At 58.7% G+C, this 21,359-nt stretch overlaps 3 protein-coding genes across 5 annotated transcripts; 1 reads left to right on the top strand and 2 right to left on the bottom strand.

Moving 5' to 3' along the window:
- Nucleotides 1-354: 354 nt before the first annotated feature.
- GNAT2 (G protein subunit alpha transducin 2) lies at nucleotides 355-4,327 on the bottom strand. Its single transcript, XM_034069763.1, has 8 exons — nucleotides 4,132-4,327; nucleotides 3,473-3,515; nucleotides 3,229-3,370; nucleotides 2,586-2,743; nucleotides 2,374-2,502; nucleotides 1,755-1,884; nucleotides 847-1,000; nucleotides 355-549 (listed from the first exon to the last, which is right to left on the bottom strand). The coding sequence occupies exons 1-8, from the start codon at nucleotides 4,247-4,249 to the stop codon at nucleotides 359-361; spliced, it is 1,065 nt and encodes a 354-aa protein (XP_033925654.1). The 5' UTR covers nucleotides 4,250-4,327; the 3' UTR covers nucleotides 355-358.
- Nucleotides 4,328-6,057: 1,730 nt separating this feature from the next.
- Nucleotides 6,058-13,742, top strand: AMPD2 (adenosine monophosphate deaminase 2). 3 transcript variants are annotated; one of them, XM_034069904.1, is made up of 18 exons: nucleotides 6,058-6,233; nucleotides 7,326-7,456; nucleotides 7,849-7,979; nucleotides 8,182-8,250; nucleotides 8,636-8,747; nucleotides 8,843-9,029; nucleotides 9,658-9,799; nucleotides 9,886-9,975; nucleotides 10,488-10,617; nucleotides 10,692-10,886; nucleotides 10,997-11,128; nucleotides 11,197-11,360; nucleotides 11,472-11,598; nucleotides 11,705-11,868; nucleotides 11,956-12,076; nucleotides 12,164-12,337; nucleotides 12,632-12,742; nucleotides 12,831-13,046. In XM_034069904.1, the coding sequence occupies exons 1-18, from the start codon at nucleotides 6,164-6,166 to the stop codon at nucleotides 13,044-13,046; spliced, it is 2,466 nt and encodes an 821-aa protein (XP_033925795.1). In that variant the 5' UTR covers nucleotides 6,058-6,163. The 3 variants fall into 3 exon arrangements, with proteins under 3 accessions (XP_033925795.1, XP_033925797.1, XP_033925796.1); XM_034069906.1 differs by lacking the exon at nucleotides 8,182-8,250; XM_034069905.1 differs by lacking the exon at nucleotides 6,058-6,233 and having other exon boundaries at nucleotides 12,831-13,742.
- An 815-nt stretch (nucleotides 13,743-14,557) lies between these two features.
- OLFML3 (olfactomedin like 3) lies at nucleotides 14,558-17,167 on the bottom strand. Its single transcript, XM_005140908.3, has 3 exons — nucleotides 16,990-17,167; nucleotides 16,268-16,553; nucleotides 14,558-15,532 (listed from the first exon to the last, which is right to left on the bottom strand). The coding sequence occupies exons 1-3, from the start codon at nucleotides 17,155-17,157 to the stop codon at nucleotides 14,748-14,750; spliced, it is 1,239 nt and encodes a 412-aa protein (XP_005140965.2). The 5' UTR covers nucleotides 17,158-17,167; the 3' UTR covers nucleotides 14,558-14,747.
- Nucleotides 17,168-21,359: the final 4,192 nt, after the last annotated feature.

Genomic DNA, 21,359 nt, shown 5'->3' with positions numbered 1-21,359 from the left:
CAAGAGAGGGGAGACTGAGCTGAGCTCTTAGGCAGAAGCTGTTCCCTGTGAGGGTGCTGAGGCGCTGGCACAGGGTGCCCAGAGAAGCTGTGGCTGCCCCATCCCTGGCAGTGCTCAAGGCCAGGTTGGACACAGGGGCTTGGAGCAGCTGCTCCAGTGGAAGGGGTCCCTGCCCATGGCAGGGGTTGGAGCTGGATGGGCTCTGAGGTCCCTTCCACCCCAAACCCATCCGTGATTCCATGACCCTCCCTCCACACGCAGCCATCCCCACCCCATGTACCTGTGTACCCCAAACCCTCACCCCACGCTTTGGGCTCTGCCCCATCCCATCCCCATCCCGGTACCTGCCTCCCGCTGCTCAGAAGAGGCCACAGTCCTTGAGGTTCTCCTTGATGATGACGTCCGTGACGGCATCGAAGACGAACTTGACGTTCTGGGTGTCTGTGGCACAGGTCATGTGGCTGTAAATCTCCTTCACGTCCTTCCGCATGTTCAGGTCCAGGAACTGTGTCTTGATGTAATTCCCTGCGTCCTCAAACGTGTTGGGACCTGGGGAGGGAGGAACCGGAGCTGCTCCTATGGGAATGCTGGCCCCGACATGGGGATGCTCCATGCTTGTGGTGGAGCCTTCCTCTGGAGGAGGAGGAGGGGCCGGTGGTGCCTGCACACAGCCAAGCGCCTTACATCCATTTCATCCCATTCCAGTCCTTCCAAGCACCTTCCCAAGGGCTGCTCCTCCTCTGTTCCTACCCCCTGAACACAACTGCTCCCCCATGACCCCAACCCAAGGTGCCATCTCCATGTGGACACTTTGGGGTCCCTGGGATGGAGCCCCCATGGCCTCACCATCATACTCGGGGAAGCAGATGCTGAGATGGACCTTCTTGATCTTCTCCTCAAACAGGTCCTTCTTGTTGAGGAAGAGGATGATGGAGGTGGCGGCGAAGAACTTGTGGTTGCATATACTGTTGAAGAGGTGCAGGGACTCGTGCATGCGGTTCTGCAAGGAGACATGGAGCCATGGCAGCCTCCAAACCACCCAAGGGAAGAGCTTCTCCCTGTGCTGCCTTCCCCCAGGTCCCTCTTCCCATCTGAACCCATCCCAGTGCTGGATGGATCCAAGCGGTGCTCAGGTCGGAGCTCTGGGCTATGGGATGCTCTGATCCCTCCTGCCAGCTTCCGGGGTGCTCAGGAATGAAGGATCCTGGTGGTCACATTGGGACCATTATCCAGGGAAAGCTCCCAGCCCTGCGGCAGGCGCTGGGCATCACTTGGGATGCTCCAGTGGGATCTCCTCCACCTCGATGGCAGCAGGCGCCTTCTGAGGGTGATGGGGATGGATGTGCCTTGTCCAGCTCCCCATTGATGCCTCCTCCTGAGGGATGCCCTGTCCTGGGGCTCTCCCTCCTCTGCCCATGGAGCTGCTTTGCCTGGTCCTGGAGCAGCAGCTCCCACCAGGGCTTCACTGAGCAGCCTTGTGCCATGAGCCGCAGCAGGGGCTGGGTTGGAAGTTAGGGTTAGGGTTAGGGTTAGGGTTAGCCCATCCAGCTCCAACCCCTTCCATAGAGCAGCTGCTCCAAGCCCCTGTGTCCAACCTGGCCTTGAGCACTGCCAGGGATGGGGCTCCTGCATCCCCATGAGCTCCATCCCTCATCTCCCAACCCACTCCCACATCAGTGCTGGTCCCTTCCCTCTGTATCCGCCCCGAGCATCAACTCTGCTCCTCCCCATCCACCTCTGGGACCCCAACCCACCACTTCATCGTCCTCCACCAGCACCATGTCGTAGGCGCTCAGCGCCCCACAGAAGATGATGCAGGTCACCCCCTCGAAGCAGTGGATCCACTTCTTGCGCTCTGATCTCTGCCCTCCCACATCGAACATCCTGGGGGGAGACATACGAGGATGGGGTCGGGGGGGGCACACCTGGTCCTGATACCCCCTGAGTGATGGTGCCAGCACTCCCAGTGTGATGGTCCCAGCAGCCTGTCCTCAGCGGTGTCAGGGATGCAGTAACCAGATGGGGTTGGTGGTCCCTGGAGCACCAGGTTCACCCCAAAACCCATCCCCACCACTGGGGCTGGGGAGGAACATGGGGGACACCATGGAGGGATCATGGGGGGATCATGGGGGGATCATGGGGGGGATCATAGAGGGATCATGCGGACACCATGGAGGGTATCATGGGGGGATCATGGGGGGGATCATGGAGGGATCATGGGGACACCATGGAGGGGATCATGGAGGGGATCATGGGGGGATCATGGGGACACCATGGAGGTTATCATGGGGGGATCATGGGGGGATCATGGGGGGGATCATGGGGGGATCATGGGGGGATCATGGGGGGATCATGGGGAATGCACCAACCCACCTGAAATTGAGGTCTTTGACGGAGAACTTGGTCTCGATGATGCCTGTGGTCTTCACCCTGGACCTCAGCACATCCTGCTCGTTGGGCAGGTAGTCAGGGGCCGTGATCCTGTCCAGTTGGTTCAGGTAACTGGAGGGGGGCACAGGAGGGGATGTGAGATGCTGCTGACACCCCCATGTGTGTGTCCCCCCCGGTGCCCTGACCCCACTCACTATGCAGCCGAGTCATTGAGCTGGTACTCGGCGGCGCGCTCGAAGCAAGCCTGGACACCCCCATCCTTCCAGAGCTTCTTGATGCAGTCCACGAGCTCCGGGGGCATCGTCCCCTCCTCGATGGAGTCAGCCAGGTTGAAGAGCTGCCGCCCGTCGTCCTGCAAGAGGGACCAGAGCTGCTGCCACCATCGCCATTGTCACCATTGTCATTGCCAGCATCCCCACCATCCCCATTGCCACCATTGTCATTGCCAGCATCCCCACCATCCCCATTGCCACCATTGTCATTGCCAGCATCCCCATTGCCACCATTCCCATTGTCACCATCGTCATTGCCAGCATTGTCATCATTGCCACCATTGCCATTGCCACCATCCCCACCATCCCCATTGCCACCATTGTCATTGCCACCATCCCCACCATCGCCATTGTCACCATTGTCATTGCCACCATTGCCATTGCCACCATCCCCACCATCCCCATTGCCACCATTGTCATTGCCAGCATTGCCACCATTGCCATTGCCACCATTGCCACCATGGCCACCATCCCACCGGGGCTCCCTGTGCCCAAACCCCATCGTGGGGCTCCAGACCCCATCACCACATGGGGGGGACAGGGGTGATGGTGGCCCCCAACTGACCGCGCGGGATGACTCTGCATAGTCGATGCCCAGCGTGGACATGGCGCGGATGATGGCCAGGATGGACTGCAGGATGTTGCCATAGATGATGGCCTTGAACTCCAAGCACTCCTCGGGTGTGTAACCATCCTGGTGGATGATCCTGAGGGATGGGGGGGGGACACAGTGGGAACCGTCACCATGGGGATGGGTGACCCTGGGTGTCATCCCCTATAGCCCATTGAGGACCTGGGGCTGTACTCACTTCATCTGCTTCACGATGGTGCTCTTGCCTGATTCACCAGCCCCTGGAGAAGGGGAGGAGGACACCTTAGTGCTGGGCAGGGTGGGATGGACCCCAGGCCTGATGCCACAGCGATGGGCACCAGGGCCGCATCTCCCAGTGCCACTATCCCCCTGCTCCCAGTGCTGGACCACAGCCTGGGGACCCCCATGGGTGGTTGGGGACCCCCTGGACACCACCGGTCCCTGGTGTCCCAGCTCTTGTGATGGCCTCGGTGCCATAAGCGGCTTAGGACAGCACAGGAAGCTGCTTAGAATTAGGTGCTAATCGCCTTGACCTGCCCCCCCCATCCAGGATCAGGCCCCATCACCCCTCCCTGTCACCCCACAGCCCCCAGGGTCCCCCCAGGTGCTAGGGATCGGGGTGCTGGTGGCAGGAGGTCTCCAAGAACCCCCCTCCATGGGATGTGGGACCTGGTGTCCTGGTCCCATCCCTGCGTTGGTCCCTGCCACCCATCCCGATGCCCCAACCAAGGGGATGTCCCATCCCCAAGAGGAGCTGTTGGGATGAGGAAGGTGATGGGTTGTGGACAACCAGGCCCTGGCCGTGTTCCTCCCCCCCCCATCAGAGGGGTCCCCAATGGAGGTAGGGATGGGGGGACCCCTCCTGCAGACCCTTACCCAACAGCAGCAGCTTCACCGTCTTGGCCTCCTTATCCGCATCCTCCTGGAGCTTCTTCTCCAGCTCCTTGGACCTCTTGGCCATCTCCTTGTCCTCGGCGCTGGCCCCGCTCCCCATGGCCTCGTCTCCCACCTCCTCCTCCTCCTCCTCCTCCTCTAGCGCCTCGAGCTCCTCGAGGTCCCCAGGCTTTTCCAGCTCTCCTTTGGGAACGGCAATGGGCGATGGAGGAGGAAAGAGGAGCCCCGAGAGGCTGGCGTTGGGGTGTCCCCGAGCAGCAGCTCCCAAAGGGCTCTCCTCTAACGCCCCATGGATAACCTGATCTGTTTGGAGCTTGGGATTTGGGGACCTTTTATCTCACCATGTGACCCAGGAAATCCACTTAGCCCAAGATGGCAAAGATTAGGGCTCAGGGGAAAAACCAATGGAGCATCTCGGGGAGGTGCCACAGGGTTAGATAAGGGGGGGCAGACACAGGTAGTGAGACCCCCCCTCGCCATGGGGACACCCTGCGTCCCATGGGGTTGGAGGACCCCCATGTCCATGCCTTGTGTCCCCCCATGGGTTGGTTGGCATCAGGGATGGGGTCACCTCCTGCTTGTGTCCACCCACCCCACAAGCTAGGGGGGGTCCCTTGGGGGTGACAGGGGGACATGGCTGGGAGCTGGGGGTCCCCTGGGTGCTGCTGACAAGGGGGACATGGCACTAGGGGGTGTCCGGGGGGGGAATAAGTTAGTTACTGGGGTAATGAGCACCCATGGGTGCCATCCATCGCCCTCCCACTGCCTAAGCTCTTTAATGGGATCCTGCTCAGCCTTCTTCCTCCTCCCCCTATGAGCTCAGTGCCCCCCCCCAGCCCAGCACCCATCCAACAGGGTCCCCCCGCACCCCATTGTCCCCCCCATGTCCTGCCGGGACTGGTTTGGGTGTCACTGCAGTGGGGATGTGGGACCCCCCCCCCCAAGGGTGTTCAGGTTCAGGGGTGCCCTAAATCACTGCGCCCCAATGGGGTCTCGATGTCCCCTCATTGGTGTCCTCTGTCCCCCATCCTGTGTCCCCCCAGCCATGGGGCACTGGGACACCCTGTCCCCAGTGTCCCTTTGATGGGACACAAAGCCCCATGTGAGCCTCTAATGACCCTGGCGCTAATGAAGGCTCCAATTAACAAACCAGACCCTGCTCCAGTGTCCCAGGGGGGCACGGGGGGGGCCATGGCTTTGTCCATAGCCCAGAGCTGTGTGTGTGACCCCCCCCCAGCCTTGGGGGCCTTGGCCGGGGGTGTTCCCACTGCTCCGGGGGGGAACAGGGACTCGGATGGGAGCTCCTGGCACCCCCCAGCACCCCCCCAGTGCTCGGGGCCACAGCACTGGGAGCGACCAGCACAGGTAGGGACAAGCTAAAGGGGGGGTGCAATATATAATGGGGGGTGCAATATATAATATGGGGGTTCAGTGTCTGAAGGGGGGGTGCAATGTCTGATGGGGGGTGCAATATCTAATGGGGGGTGCAGTGTCTGATGGGAGGGTGCAGTGTGTAATGTGGGGGTGCAGTGTGTAAGGGGGGGGTCACTGTCTGATGGGGGGTGCAGTGTGTGTAATGGGGGGGTCAGTGTCTAACGGGTCAATGTTGCTGCGCTGCTGCCGGTGACACCCTCCGGTCCCCCCCGTGCCGGGGGGTGCCAACACCCGGTGCCCTCGGGGGGGGGGACACCCCATTGTTGGCGGTGCCGCTGCCGCTCGGGTAACGGGATGGGGGGGGGGGGGAGCGGCACCATCGGTGTGTGCGGGGGGGGTCGGTGCGGGCGGCACAGGCAGGAGCCTCGTTCCTGCTCCTTCCTCCTCCTCCTCCCGCTCCCTCAGCGCCACATCCTCCTCCCGCCCCATCCTCTTCCTCATCCCGGCTTCCGGCCGCGCTCCGCGGGGGGACTTTGGTCCAGGGCCTCCCCCGCGCATCAATCATCAACCAGCGCCGCCCCCCCCCGACGGGAGCCCCCATAGCCACCACCGGCCCCACAGCCCCCCCCAACCCCCCAACATGGCCTCGGCCACCCCGGCCAAGTGCCCCTTCAAGAAACGGGGCAGCCTCCAGACCCCCAACCCCGCAGGTGAGACCAGGAGCGGGGGGGGGAGGGGGGGGGGTGCTCCCCGCTGATGATGGGGCTATGGGGTGGGTGCTATGGGGTGTGTGTGACCATCACCGCGGTGTCCGGGCTGCTCCACTGATGGGTGTTGAGGTATCGCCCCCCCCCAAGCTCCGGCAATGGGGGTGATGGGGGGGGGGGTTCTGCGGTGCAGCGGTGGCGCAGCGGGTGCTGTGTGCTTGGGGGGGGGGGGAGGAAGAGGAGGGACCCTGGGGTGAGGGGGGTGGGTTTGAGGGGGGGGGCAACGCCGATTGGCATCGTACGGTGGTTGTGGCTGGCAGCGTGGTGCTGGGAGGGGTCTGGTGGCACCAGGTGGTGGCACTGAGCGATGGTGGCACCAGTTGATGATGGCACTGGGTGATGGTGGCACCAGTTGATGATAGCACAGGGTGATGGTGGCACCGGTTGATGATAGCACAGGGTGATGGTGGCACCAGGTTATGGTGGCACTGAGTGATGGTGGCACCAGGGCACTGGTTGCACTGGTCTCCAGTGGCACAGGGTGATGGTGGCATGGGGTAGGTGAGGTGGTCCCGTTCCGGGGTGGGGGTGTGGTTTGGGGTGCTGCTGGGGTGGCACATGGGGTGATGCATGTCCTGGGTGGGTGTCATAGGGTGATGGGCACGTCCCAGTGAGCACCCACCATGGTGGGGTCGTGCCTCAGTTTCCCCACTCCAGACCTCAACAATGGGTGCTGGGGGGGGGGGGGCAGGAGGCCAGGTTCACCCCCCCCCCATGCTGGTCTGGGCTCTCAGTGGTGCCTCAATTCAACCTCAGGGGGGTCAGGGTGATGGGGTTTGTTTTGGGGGGTGACCCCCCCCCAGTGGTGCTTTTCCTGCTGGATTGGGGGGGCAGAAGGATGATTTGATGGGGGGGATGGAGCAGCCCTGAGAGAGGGGGGTTGTGTGTGATGGGGGGACCCCAACATCCTGCCCCCCCAATGGGGGGGTTCTGACCCCATCCTGAGCTCCTCATTCATTATAGGGGGGGCACAGGGGGGACCCCCCTGCCCTGGAGCTGCCTCGGGGCTGTTAACCCCTTCCTGCCCCATTGCAGAGCTGCGGGCTGGTCCCGGCTCCCGGCCCCTGCAGGCAGCTCGGTCCCTGCCGGGGCCTTCCCACTGCCTGAAGCACTTCCCGGTGGATCTGCGCACGTCCATGGACGGCAAATGCAAGGAGATCGCAGAGGTGGGTCCGGGCCTGGAGCTCCGCACGTCCCCGGGGGGGGGGGGGGGGGGCGGGGGGGCTCCTTCTGCCTTCCTCCTCCTTCCTCCTCTTCTCTTCTCTTCTCTTCTCTTCTCTTCTCTTCTCTTCTCTTCTCTTCTCTTCTCTTCTCTTCTCTTCTCTTCTTCTCTTCTTCTCTCTCTTTCTCTTTCTCTTTTCTTCTTCTCTCTCCTCTCCTCTCTCTTCTTCTTTCCTTTCCCTTCTCTCTTCCCTCTTCCCTTCTTTCTCTTCCTTCTCCTCTCTTCTCCTCTCCCTTTTCTCTCTTCCCCTTCCCTTTCCCCTTCCCTTTCCCCTTCCCTTCCCTTCCCTTCCCTTCCCTTCCCTTCCTGTCCCCTCCATCCCTCCTCTCTCCGCAGGAGCTCTTCTGTCGCTCCCTGGCTGACAGTGAGATGCGTTCAGCTCCCTATGAGTTCCCCGAGGAGAGCCCCATTGAGCAGCTGGAGGAGCGACGCCAGCGCCTGGAGCGCCAGATCAGCCAGGACGTCAAGTGAGCCCCGAGGGGGGGTCCCTGCTCACCCCCCCCCCCCTTCCCCTCCCCTCCATGGGCCGGGGCCAGACCCCCGTGTCCTCCTGTCCGCTGCCTGTCCCCTTCTCCGTGTGGCTCTGCTGGTTCCTGTGTGGTTGTTCATTGGGGGTGTCTGTGGTCCCCGTTCCCCCACCGCGTCCCCACCGCATCCTCTTGTCCCCAGGCTTGAGCCCGACATTTTGCTCAGAGCCAAACAGGACTTCCTGAAAGTTGACAGTGCCGCGGACTTGCAGTGAGTGTCGGGGTCCCCATGGCCCCAGCACGCACGCGGCCACCGTCCCCCCCCGGCCGTCCCCATGGGGGGGGGGTTTGGGGGTACCGGGGGTGGTCCCGGCCCCGTTGGTGGTGCAGGATGTCCCCATCCCTCCTGTCTCCGCTTGGGAGTTGTCTCTGTCACGAGTTCTTGCGTTCTCTGTCCCCCCCCGTTGTGCTCATGTGGGCCCCAGGGATGTGTTTTGGGGTGGGGGGGGTCAGTGCCACCATCAGTGGCACTCAACTGCCCAAAGCCAGCGGTGGCATCGCTTGGGGACAGCATCACTGCTGCGGGGCCATGGGGTGGGTGCTCCATGGGGATGCCGGGATGGGGTCAGCCTGTGCCACAGCATCCCTGCCCACAGGCTCTTCAAGGAGCAGAACGAGGACGTGGGGGACCACGTCCCCAAGGAGCGGGAGGCGCTGCTGGAGCGGGAGTTCCAACGGGTCACCATCTCCGGGGAGGAGAAATGTGGGGTGAGAGCCCCCCCAGACCCCAACCGGTGCCTGGGGAAGGTCTGGCATCAACAACCACCGTGGGGCTGGGGGTTGATGGGTGCCCTGCTCCTCAGGTGCCCTTCACGGACCTTCTGGATGCGGCCAAGAGTGTGGTGAAGGCTCTGTTCCTGCGGGAGAAGTACATGGGGCTGTCCCTGCAGAGCTTCTGCAAGACCACAGCCAGGTACCTGCAGGAGCTGTCCGAGAAACCCCTGGAGACACGAGGCTATGAGGAGGTGCCCGAGACCCCCGTGGCTGCCGGTGAGTGTGGGATGGGGGGGGGGGGGTCATGGTGGGATGGGTGCTGGGGGGGTCTTTGTGGTGGGATGGGTGCTGGGGGGATGTTTGTGGTGGGATGGGTGCTGGGGGGTTGTTTGTGGTGGGATGGGTGCTGGGGGGGTCTTTATGGTGGGATGGGTGCTGGGGGGGTCTTTATGGTGGGGTGGGTGCTGGGGGGGTCTTTGTGGTGGGATGGGTGCTGGGGGGGTCTTTATGGTGGGATGGGTGCTGGGGGGTGTTTGTGGTGGGATGGGTGCTGGGGGGTTCTTTATGGTGGGGTGGGTGCTGGGGGGATCTTTATGGTGGGATGGGTGCTGGGGGGGTGTTTGTGGTGGGATGGGTGCTGGGGGGTTCTTTATGGTGGGGTGGGTGCTGGGGGGTCTTTGTGGTGGGATGGGTGCTGGGGGGGTCTTCATACTGTGATAGGTGCTAGGGGGGTGTTCACACTGGGATGGGTGTTGAAGGGGTCGTCATGGTGGGATGGGTTCTCGGAGGGGTCTTCATGCTGGGATAGGTGCTGGGTGGTCCTCACAATGGGATGGGGATGCTGGAGGGGCTTTGGTGGATCCATCCCATCACCCATGTCTGGTTGGGTGTCTCTTGGCTGCAGATGCCCCCGTGCACCCCCCGTTCGCTGAGCAGCACCCCTATGAGATGTGGGACCCCAAGACCATGCCGGCTGACCTGGGCTTCGGGCTGAAGATGGTGGATGGGGTGGTGCATGTCTACACCAAGCAGGACCTCACTGACAAGTGGGTGTCCGACATGGGCAGGAGCTCGCTCCTGGGGGGACTCTGATGGGTGACCTTGGACCATGGCCCCCCCTCTGTCCCCCCAGGAGCACGGAGCTGGATCTGCCATACCCTGACCTGCAGGAGTTCATCGCTGACATGAACTTCCTCATGGCTTTGATCATCAATGGGCCCATGTAAGGAGAAGGATCCCACCATAGAGGTGTCCAGGGGGGATCCCACCATGGAGGTGTCCTGGGGGGTCCCACCATGGAGGTGTCCTGGGGGGTCCCACTATGAAGGTGTCCTGGGGGGTCCCACCATGGAGGTGTCCTGGGGGGTCCCATTATGGAGGTGTCTTGGGGGGTCCCACCATGGAGGTGTCCTGGGGGGTCCCATTATGGAGGTGTCTTGGGGGATCCCACCATGGAGGTGTCCAGGGGGGGGTCCCACTATGGAGGTGTCCTGGGGGGGTCCCACTATGGAGGTGTCCAGGGGGGATCCCACCATAGGGGTGTCTTGGGGAGGGCCAGAACTCTGGGAACAGCACCAGAGGATGTGGTGTCTGTGCCCCATGATCCTGGAGCAGCTCCTGTGTCCATGCACATGGAGTGGGGTCCCAGAGCCGTGTACCCCTCACCCTGGTGGGCACCAGCCTCTCGGGGCCGGATGCTCTCCCTCTGTGACATCCCCATCCCTGCTCGGGCAGCAAATCCTTCTGCTACCGGCGGCTGCAGTACCTGAGCTCCAAGTTCCAGATGCACGTCCTGCTCAATGAGATGAAGGAGCTGGCGGCGCAGAAGAAGGTTCCTCACCGGGACTTCTACAACATCCGCAAGGTACTTGGGGCTCCTGCTGTGGGCTGGGGGCACTGGGGGGCTCCGAGGGCTCAGCACCCCCTCTGCCCACCCAGGTGGACACCCACATCCACGCCTCGTCCTGCATGAACCAGAAGCATCTCCTGCGCTTCATCAAGAGGGCAATGAAGAAGCACCTGGATGAGATTGTCCATGTGGAGAAGGGCAAGGAGCAGACGCTCAAGGAGGTCTTCGAGACCATGAACCTCACTGCCTATGACCTGAGTGTGGACACGCTGGATGTCCACGCGGTACAGGGTTGGGGGGGGGAACACCCCACCTCCTGCAGGGATGGGATGGGTGATGCTGAGGGTGTTGTTGTGGTGGCTCTGGGGTCTCACGTCCGTGTCCTCCGTGCCAGGACCGCAACACCTTCCACCGCTTCGACAAGTTCAACGCCAAGTACAACCCCATTGGTGAGTCCATCCTGCGGGAGATCTTCATCAAGACAGACAACCGCGTCTCGGGCAAGTACTTTGCCCACATCATCAAGGTGAGGAGCGCTCCGCCTGTCCCTCCTCCCCCTCGGTGGTGGCCAAGGGGTGACGTTACACCCGGCAGGAGGTGATGTCGGACCTGGAGGAGAGCAAGTACCAGAACGCGGAGCTGCGGCTCTCCATCTACGGCCGCTCCCGGGATGAATGGGACAAGCTGGCTCGTTGGGCTGTCAACCACCGCGTGCACTCCAACAACGTCCGCTGGCTCGTGCAGGTCCCCCGGCTCTTGTGAGTACCAGGAGATGCCTTCAAGCAGGGCTGGGTGGGGAGACCAAGGGCACCCCTGTATGGCTGGGGGGGTTTGGGGTGAGCCCCTCAGCAGGGTCCGTCCCCCTGCAGTGACGTGTACCGCACGAAGAAGCAGTTGGCCAACTTCCAGGAGATGCTGGAGAACATCTTCCTGCCCCTCTATGAGGCCACCATCCACCCGGCCCAGCACCCGGAGCTGCACCTCTTCCTGGAGCACGTGAGCACCGTGTCCTGCACCGGGGCAGGATGGGGCCACCAGTGACACCCAAAGCCCAGCTCCAGTGAAGGGGACACCGTCCCACTGTGGGTTGTACCCTCTGCAGGTGGACGGCTTCGACAGCGTGGATGATGAATCCAAACCAGAGCATCACATCTTCAACCTGGACAGCCCCTTGCCAGGCAATTGGGTGGAGGAGGACAACCCACCCTACTCCTACTACCTGTACTACATGTACGCCAACATGACGGTGCTCAACCACCTCCGACGGTAGGGACACCCGGGGCTCTGCAGCAGCTCTGCCTGGCCTGGGATGCTCTGGGGGGTCAGATGCTGATGCTGAACCCCACGTTGCAGGAAGAGAGGCTTCCACACCTTCGTCCTGCGCCCGCACTGCGGTGAGGCTGGGCCCATCCATCACCTGGTCTCGGGCTTCATGGTCTCGGAGAACATCTCCCATGGCTTGTTGCTCCGCAAGGTGGGCAGGGACGGGTGCCATGGATGGGGGGGACCGCAGGGTGTGTGTCTGTGACCCCCCCTCACCCAGCTGTACCCCCCTCCCCAGGCCCCCGTCCTGCAGTACCTGTACTACCTGGCGCAGATCGGCATCGCCATGTCCCCGCTCAGCAACAACAGCCTCTTCCTCAGCTACCACCGCAACCCCCTGCCCGAGTACCTGTCGCGGGGGCTCATGGTGTCCCTGTCCACCGATGACCCCCTCCAGTTCCACTTCACCAAGGTGAGGGGGTCAAGGGGAGGGTCCAGGCCACCAAACCCCCCAAAACCAGCGGTGGGGTGGCCACCAACCGAGCCATGGCAATGGGACAGAGTTGGGGGTGGCCAAGAGCAAGGTGGGGGCTTGGTGGCCTTGGCAGTGCCAAGGTAAAGGTTGGACTCGATGCTCTTAAAGGTCTTTTCCAACCTGGTTCGTTCTATTGATGCTGATGGTCCAGGGAGGGAGGGAGATGCTGGGGACCCCCATGTTCTCTGTGGGGCACCCATGGGTGGGTGCTGAGGCTGTGCCCCCCCCCAGGAGCCGCTGATGGAGGAGTACAGCATCGCCACGCAGGTCTGGAAGCTCAGCTCCTGTGACATGTGTGAGCTGGCCCGCAACAGTGTCCTCATGAGCGGCTTCTCCCACAAGGTATCCGGGATACCCCCATCCCCCCGGGAGCCATCCCAGCACCCATGGGTGCGAGAGATGCGGGAGCTCCTCCTTGCTCTGTGCCCAGGTGAAGAGCTACTGGTTGGGTCCCCATTACCTGAAGGAGGGTCCCGAAGGCAACGACATCCGTCGGACCAACGTTCCCGATATCCGTGTCAGTTACCGCTTCGAGACCCTGTGCCAGGAGCTGACCCTCATCACACAGGCCGTGCAGAGCGCGGAGCTGGAGACCATCCAGGAGGAGGATGCTCTGACCATCACCTCCACCCTCGGCACCCACTGAGTCCCCTCCGTCACCCATGCTCCTCTGCCAGGGCTCCGGTGCCGTCCTCCTGCCCATGGGAAGGGGATGGGGACAGTCCCCAGTGCCCCCTGGTGCCACCAATAGGGCCTTGGTGGGTTCTCTCCGTTCCTGGTGGGGTTTTTAACTGGTGTCTCCTCATTGCGCTGGTCCCTGCTCTTGGTGGCACAGGGATGAGGTGACAGGAGGTGCCTCGGGCTTCACCTCTTGGGATGCCAGTGCTGGGCATGGGATCACTGTGGGGGGGACCCAGCCCAGCAGCAGGTCTCGGTTCCTGCTGCTTTTTAGTTGCCTGCCCCTCTCCGTCCATTTCTCACCCCATAGGGACATGGGGACGAGCCAGCAGCACCCCAAGGACCCAGACCTGGACACAGGGTGCCCGTGGAGGATGCTCCATCCTCCTCCTCCTCCTCAGGGAGGAAGCAGAGGGCTTGGGGTGACTCCATCCCTGCTCCAGGAGCTGCCTGTGGCCCAGATCGGGCTGCAAATGGCTCCTCCTTCCCTGTGTGACATTACCCCATCCCTGTGTCCCTCTATCCCGGTCCTGTCCCCACCCGTGGAGCTGGTGGCTGATGCTCCTTGGGAATACATGGTGGGAATGATGGAATCAACGTTCAAACCCAAGAAAAGCCGTTCAAACAGCCCCGTCCCAGCATGGAAATAAAGTATTTAAGTAAACACCTGCATTTCATTGTGTATGAGGGGTGGCCTTGCAGGTTGGTGTCCCCCCAGCCATGGATGGGATTTGGCCATGGGGGTACCCCCTGGTGCCAATGGCAGCGCTGGTGCTGTGCCTGGCAGGATGCCCCTGGTGATGCCAGAGGGGAGGGTAAAGGGGAGGTGCTGAGGGGGCAGCTCCTTGTTCCTGGTGTGAGCAGTGTCCCTGCGGAGCTGATGCCATCATGGTGGTGACTCTGGGATACTGGGATATCCGTGGGGTGAGTGTGGGGGGGACGGGGAGGGGGGGGCTAAAGGGGAGTGCTAAAGAGGGGTTCCCCCCAGCTGGCCCATGCCATCCGTCTGCTGCTGCAGTACACAGAGACCCCCTATGAGGAGCGCCAGTACCGCCCGGGGCCGGGTAAGGGGGATGCAGGGTGGGGGGGTCCCCATCCCCATCCACCCCCCTGCACCCCGGTTCATGCTGGGATGGGGCTCTTGAGCCATGGCAGGGCCAGAGCTGCCCTCCCAAGGGGGGGGTCCCAGTGTTTGCCCTGCACAGCTGCAATTCAAACCTCCCTTTGTCCTTTCGGATGAGGGAGTTTTCCTTTTGCTCCCAGGTCTGGCTGCAGCCTTGGCAATGCTCAAGGCTCATCCAGCAGGAGATGGCCTGAAACGCAGCTTAAATCCCTGCCCAATGCCCCCCAACCTGAGGAGCTGCCTTGCAGCTCTGGCTGGCCCCGCATGGGCACCCTCACCTTGGCAAGAGTCTTTTGGGGTGACCGTGGGGCAATGAGGAGCTCCAGGCTCCGGCAGCCTGGCTCCAGCATCCCCCCAAGCAGTGCCTGCAGCTTGCTGCATGGCCTTTATTCATCACATCACAGAGAAGAACACCTCATTAAATAAGAGCGGGTTCCTGCAGGGTGCTCCGGGCACAGATGCACATGGGGGTACCCAGCATCCATCGTGTCACAGTGACGGGATCCGGTGCTGTGGGGCGCGAGGTGTCCAGATGTGCAGCACACCTCAGAGCTCCAGCTTCTTCTTCATCTCCATGCGGTAGATGATCTGGTATCCGTCATCCCAGGCATAGAGCTGCCTCTCCCGGGGGCTGTACTTGAGGCTGGAGTGGGACCCATAGCGCTTGGGGAAGTAGACAAGGGAGGCATCATCGGGGGACAAGGTACCACTGACATCGAACACACACTGCACACGGGAGCGGCTGGGCAGGCGCGTGTTGTACACCACATGTAGGGCTCCACACACCACGAAGGCTCCTTCCGCGTTCTCCCTTGGGCAGGGGGTGTCCCACATCTGCTCGATGTCCAGCGAGGACGGGTCCAGCTTGGCCAGGCAGATGTTCTTCTCGTCCTCCTTGGTGGCGTAGATGGCCCAAAGCCCTTCCTCGTCCGCAGCCATCTCAATGTAGGTGAATGGGGAGAGGCCGAAGACAGGGATCTGCTCCTCGGCCGGGAACACCGAGCTGTCCACCACCGTCTTGTTGGCCAGGTTGAACTTGATCACCTGGAAGGAGCCCTGCTGGCGGATGTAGTAGAGGTGCCCGTCATAGACCAGGTGCCCGGTGCCCACCCAGGGGTAGGGCAGCTTGATGCGCGCGGCCTTGCGGGTGGCTGAGAACAGGGTGAACTCCCTCATGCGGGGGAACACGTAGACGGTGTCGTTGGCGGTGCCGTCCAGGACGTAGATCTTCTCCGTGCTCCCTGCAGCATCCTTGGTCCAGAGCCCCGAGGAGCTCCCAAAGCGCTTCAGGATCTTCATGGCTCTGATGCTGCCGATGGTGTCACTGCAGTCTGCAAGAGAGGGGAGCTCAGAGCCTGGAAGCCACCCAGCCCCATAGCAGGGATGGCTCCTGTGCTGCTGTGTCCCCCAGCCCAGCCCAGCCCTTGGCAGCAGAATCCCAAGGGTTGGAAGGGACCCCAAAAGATCATCCAGTCCAACCCCCTGCAAGAGCAGGGTAACCTCGAGTACATCACACAGGAACTTGTCCAGCCGGGCCTTGAATACCTCCAACATAGGAGACCCCACAACCCCCCTGGGCAACCTGTTCCAGTGCTCTGTCACTCTCACAGTAAAGGAGTTCTTCCTGATGTTAACATGGAACCTCCTATGCTCCAGTTTACACCCATTGTTCCTTGTCCTATCACTGGATATCACTGGAAAAAGCCTAGCTCCATCATCCTGACACCCACCCTTTACATATCTGTACACACTGATGCGGTCACCTCTCAGTCTCCTCCAAGCTAAACAGACCCATCTCCCTCAGCCTCTCCTCATAAGGAGCTGTTCACTCCTTTAATCATGCTGCGCATCCCTGGCAGCATCACCAAGTCCCCTTGTGCACCACAACCCTCATCCCAGCCCTGTCCCCATGGGGCAGCCTGGGGCTCCAGGTGGATGCAGGGATGTCAGAGACACCCCAGAGCTGCCCTGCTGCCTCCATAGTGCAGGGTAGGGTATGGATGAGCTGTGGACACCTGGGGTAGCAGCACCTGGGATCACATCCCCACACCCCATGGCAGCCTCACCTGTGACCTTGCTGTACTTCTCATTCTTCCTCTGCTTGGCTGTAGCCACCTGCTTCTCCATCAGCGCCTCGTCCACCTCCAGGCATGGGGGTGCCGGGTTCTGTGTCTCCAGGTAATCCACCTCCCGCTCCAGCCGCTCCATGCGCACGGCTGCGGCCTCGGCCTCGGCCCGCAGAGCCTCCCGCTCCTTCTCAGCCGTCTCCAGCATCCCCAGCACCTGGTTCTTGAAGTCCCTCAGCTCTGAGGAGTAGCGGCTGCTCTGCTCGTACCATTGGGAGATCCTCTCCTAGGGCAGGGAAGGGACCAATGGTGGAGGACTCATCTCACAGCCCATCCCAAGCACTGCACCCCCGGAGCCCCACAGCACCACAACCCTCGTGCTCCCATCCCTGGGTCCCATCCTGCCCTGCTCCTGGGGTAACAGTTGGGTTTGATGGTACTAAAGGTCTTTTCCAACCTCCCATCCTTTGATGCTCCTGCACCCATGATGCTCCCGCACCCATGATGCTCCCATAGTGGTGATGTTCCCAGACCCATGACGCCTCCCCCCCAATGATCCACCTATCCCACAGCGTTCCCGTGCCCACAAAGCTCCCATGTGAGGACTGGGTCACCCCACAGAGGCTCTGTCCCCATCCCAGCTCCTCCTCGCCCCAGGCCTGCTCCCAGCCCCGCTAAGGGGGACGGGATCCCTGCCATGGGGTGCAATGGGGCTGCCCTACCTCGAGGAGGGTGAGGCGCCGCTCCACGTACTCCATGAACTGCTGCTGCTGGGCTCGTAGGGCCGGGGCCAGGAGCGGCAGCAGGAGCAGGCAGCGCCAGGGCCCCATGGCTGCAGAGAGTGCAGCCTCCACCACGTCAATGCTCAGGAATGCTCCGGCCTCCCACATCCCTCATTGACTCCAGATGTGCAGAGGGGAGGAGAGGCTGCTCCTTTCCCCAAAGACCAGCCCCGGGTAACATTAACCCCATCGCATCCTGATGGATGTGGGATGTGGGATGCTGGGGATCCATGGGCAGCAAGGGAAGGCAATGGCCTCTGGGGACAGCACCAGCACCAGATTCCCTCCTGGCTCTTGGGTTCAAATGGACTTTTAGGTGGGAAAGGGAGGAGTGACAGCAATGGGGGTGACAGCAATGGGGGTGACAGCAATGGGGGTGACAGCAATGGGAGTGACAGCAATGGGAGTGACAGCAATGGGGGTGACAGTAATGGGGGTGACAGCAATGGGGGTGACAGCAATGGGGGTGACACTGTTGTGATGCCCATTGTCTGCAGAAGGGACCCAGCACCAGACCCCCCCGTGTGCTGGGTGCACCCCCAGAGCATGAGCACAGCTCATGGAGGGGATCCTGCCCCTCTGCTGTGCTCTGTAAGACCCCCCCCTGCAGCCCTGCTCCAGCAGCACCAGAGGGACCCGACCCCCCCCCAGCCCTCTGTGATCTCCCCCAAATCACAAGGGAGTCGTTTTTGGCACCCCCCAACCCAAGCAGGACCCGGAGCAGATGCCCACAGAGCAGCTCAGCCCCCTCAGCACCTCCATCAGATGTGCAAGGTCAAACACGTCTATGAGCACAGAGCAGGGTGATGGGAACTGCTTCCACTTGAGACGGTCCTGATCCCCCCCCCTGAGCCCTGCTCCCTCCCATCCATGGAGCTCAAGGGACCCTGAGCCCTGCTGGCTCCAGACTGGATCTGCCAAACCCCATCAATAGATAAAGTGACCATAGGAATAGAGTACAGAAAATTAACCCTTTTTATTGATGCATTGCAATTGTTCTACATTTTTACCATATTATGTAGAAAATACTTAAAATACAAGCTACTTTGTAAAACCAAAGACAAACATTGAATCCAAAGATAAACTATGTTTTCACAATGGACCCTTTTCCCATATAGTTAGTATTAAATCTTTAAATAGCTATTTCTTCTGTTAAAATGATTTTTACATACCCCCTAAGTACATCAGCAATACAAACATAGCTCAGTAATTATCCGAAACTACCTGTATCTAGCGCCTTGTAAAAAGGAAGAGCACAACCATAAAAGAAAGTTAGGTTTTACACAGTTACTAGCATATCAAATACATTTAATAAAGTAGGAATTCCATTGCAATATCAAGAATCCAAGCAGAAATACTAACATTACATATAATGTACTGCTACATGTAGTGAGATAGATATATTTCAAGCTGAATCGGAAACCACACCTTATATAAAGTTTAGCAACAAACAACCATGTGGACATGCGGAACCATTCAGAAGTTGAAACCAAAAGAAAAGGAAGCAGGGCTGTGCCAATCCTGTCATTTAGAAGCAATTTAGGTTCGTGGGCTAAAAGAAAACGCTGAGTCAGAGGTAAATGACTGCATCCCATCCATTGGGTGCTAAGCAGGAAAGCCTCCAAAGCTGCCTCTGCAGGGGCTATCACAGCTGGGAATAGAGGGCAGGTAATGCAACTGGGTTTACAGGTCAAGAACCACATAGCCGAGATGGGACCATGGTCATCAAATCCTCAACAGGTGAATCCCAACCTGGTTTCAAGTCCATTCAAGGGTTCCAATTCCTATCTGGAGATAGCACATTTTAGACCATGAGGAGAGTCAATGCTTGAACTGAATTTGGAGGCTGGATAGGTGAAGGTCTCCTTAGAGCTGACTACAGCACCCTTACACTGGGCAACGCATATGAGATCTCCGGGGTCCAGAGGTGACATCTGGCCCTCCTAGGATGGGGATTTGTGTCTGCCTGGTTTCTGCTGTGCATCACAGAGGAATCACAGGGTATTCTTACATAGTCATTTCCAACTCATCCTCCTTGTTCTTTTGGGAACTCAGGCAGTGGGAAAGATGCCACCGCACTGTGTGAATACATCGGATCGGGTTTCATTCTGTCCTAGTGACTCCCAATGGTCATTTGAATTGCTTTGGGTTAGGGAAGCAGGCAAGTTCTTCTCAAAATGATCAGGAGACTTTGCTAGAAGTCCTTTTTCTTTTTCCTATTAGAACTCCATGGAAAACACTTTACTGTTTGTGGAACGGGGAACAACATCTTCCTGAAACAGAGGAATTGCCTTTTGATGGGAAGGCACAACTCTGTACCGCAGAGGTATCTCGAGGCAAGTACTGAACACAAGCAATGTACTATGGAAATAAAGTAAGAAAGTGCCTATAGCAACAGAGAGCATCGTTTACACCAGTGACATGGCATAGCAAGATCGGTTGGTTGTTATCCGCACGCTTACAGAAGGGCTCCGACTGAAAACACACTGAACAACACTGCCAATGCTACTGTCCAGTTCCAAAGTCCTCGATCCTTCCATCCGAAGAGATGCCAAAGCCTTGAGCAGTTTGATTCCAGGTCAGTCCAGACTCTCTTCTACCAGTAACGTGGAACTCCAGAAATGGCCTTTGCACTTGTTGGCACTGGGGAGAACTGGCCTCTTTCCCACTGGGACGGAACAGAAACTGGGATTCGGGGTTCCCAAAACCTCTTATTGCTGCAGGAACACGACCGCTCGAGCCAGTTCATCATCCACTTGGACAAGGTACTTAATCTACGTGCTGAGGATGGAAATGAGCATCTCCTCTGAACACTGACTAGGGCTACAGCTGACAAACCTTCCCAACAACGCCACATTAGCAGTAGCATTATAAAACTTGTAATGGTATTATGTGCTTTACAGCAGGCTCTCTTTGGTATAAATAATTCTATCACCAAGCTAGCAATATTTTACAAGAACTGTCTGCTCTTAACGTGGGGGAAGGTAACTCCATACTAACCTAAGAGAAAAAGTGATTGCACAGATTTAATCACTTGGGCAATATTAGACTAAACATTCCCAGCACTACCTTATTCGAAATGCACTGACAGACATTTAACAGTATATGTGCCATTGTCAAGGAAAAGCTTTAAGGAAACATCGCTTCACTCCAAACAAAAATGTAGCTTTTTTTTTTCCTGTTTTTTATGATATTAGCATTAAAACTGAGAACAATGCACCTATGCAACATACTGCTGTTCTTGCTGTGATAAGCTTAGTGAATTGCTTCAATTCGACGGGGGCTTGCTGGTCCCTCATAAGGCAAGCTCACTGTAAACTCTAGTCACACTACATCATCATTTAAGGCACTACAATAAGGGGACACACCAAACAACTCTTCATCACACATACCTGTGCAAAACAAATCAGAAGGTATCCTTGTCTCTCATGAAGCTCTACTCCTCTCTCAGTGCTACAGTGATGAGCTCTAACCATTGCATTATATCACATACATTCCAACATGAATCAAATCATTTTGGTTTAAATACAAAGGATACATCAAACTCCATCCCCAGGAACGTTTAAGAATTAGACAAACACTAAGTACAGAATTCAAGTATAATCACTACACATTTTGATTACAAAGACAGAACATTTGGGGTTAGCAGGAAGTTTTGCTTGTTATATTTTTCTAATCAATATGTACATATTTCATTTTATGTAAAATATTAAAACACCACCAATACAAAACTTCTAAAATAGTTTTAAATTCAGTAATAAACTTTAAAATCTGGATTTTTTTCCTTTTTTTTTCCTTTTTCTTTCTTTTTTGTTTCGTTTTTTGCAATTCCTACATGCAGGTACTGTATACAAGTCTTATTAAGAGTGCTTTAAAGTAGCTGTTGACATATCCAGGAGTATAAAAAGCTGTACACATCAATACAGTGATGTTTCGTTGCATGTCAAATTCAACTCCCTCCTCAATGAATCACACGAGGATTAAGAAAAACAGAACAAAGAAAAGCCCTGTGCTTCTGTGAAGGAATCCAGCTCCAGCCTAGGGCCAGCATCTCCTAAGTGAAGGGAAACCCATGTTTCCAGCAATGCTGCGCTCTTCGGTCTCGGCTGAAGGTGGCAGCATCCCGACAAAGCTGCTGCCTTCTGTTACACAGTGAGAGCTTGAATACAGGTTGAGCAACAATGGTGTGATGAATGCAATGAAAACGCAGCTGGTTTATGGAGACACATTAATTGTCAAGAACACAAAAGGGGTTCCAGAGTTTACATGGGCTCCTGAATATGTAACATGGCTACAGGAGGCAGCTGCCT

Source organism: Melopsittacus undulatus, chromosome 16 (genome assembly GCF_012275295.1).
Source record: "Melopsittacus undulatus isolate bMelUnd1 chromosome 16, bMelUnd1.mat.Z, whole genome shotgun sequence".
Taxonomy (NCBI): Eukaryota; Metazoa; Chordata; class Aves; order Psittaciformes; family Psittaculidae; genus Melopsittacus; species Melopsittacus undulatus.
The sequence above is the reverse complement of the archived record's forward strand: the minus strand, read 5'-3'. Positions and strand labels throughout refer to the sequence as shown.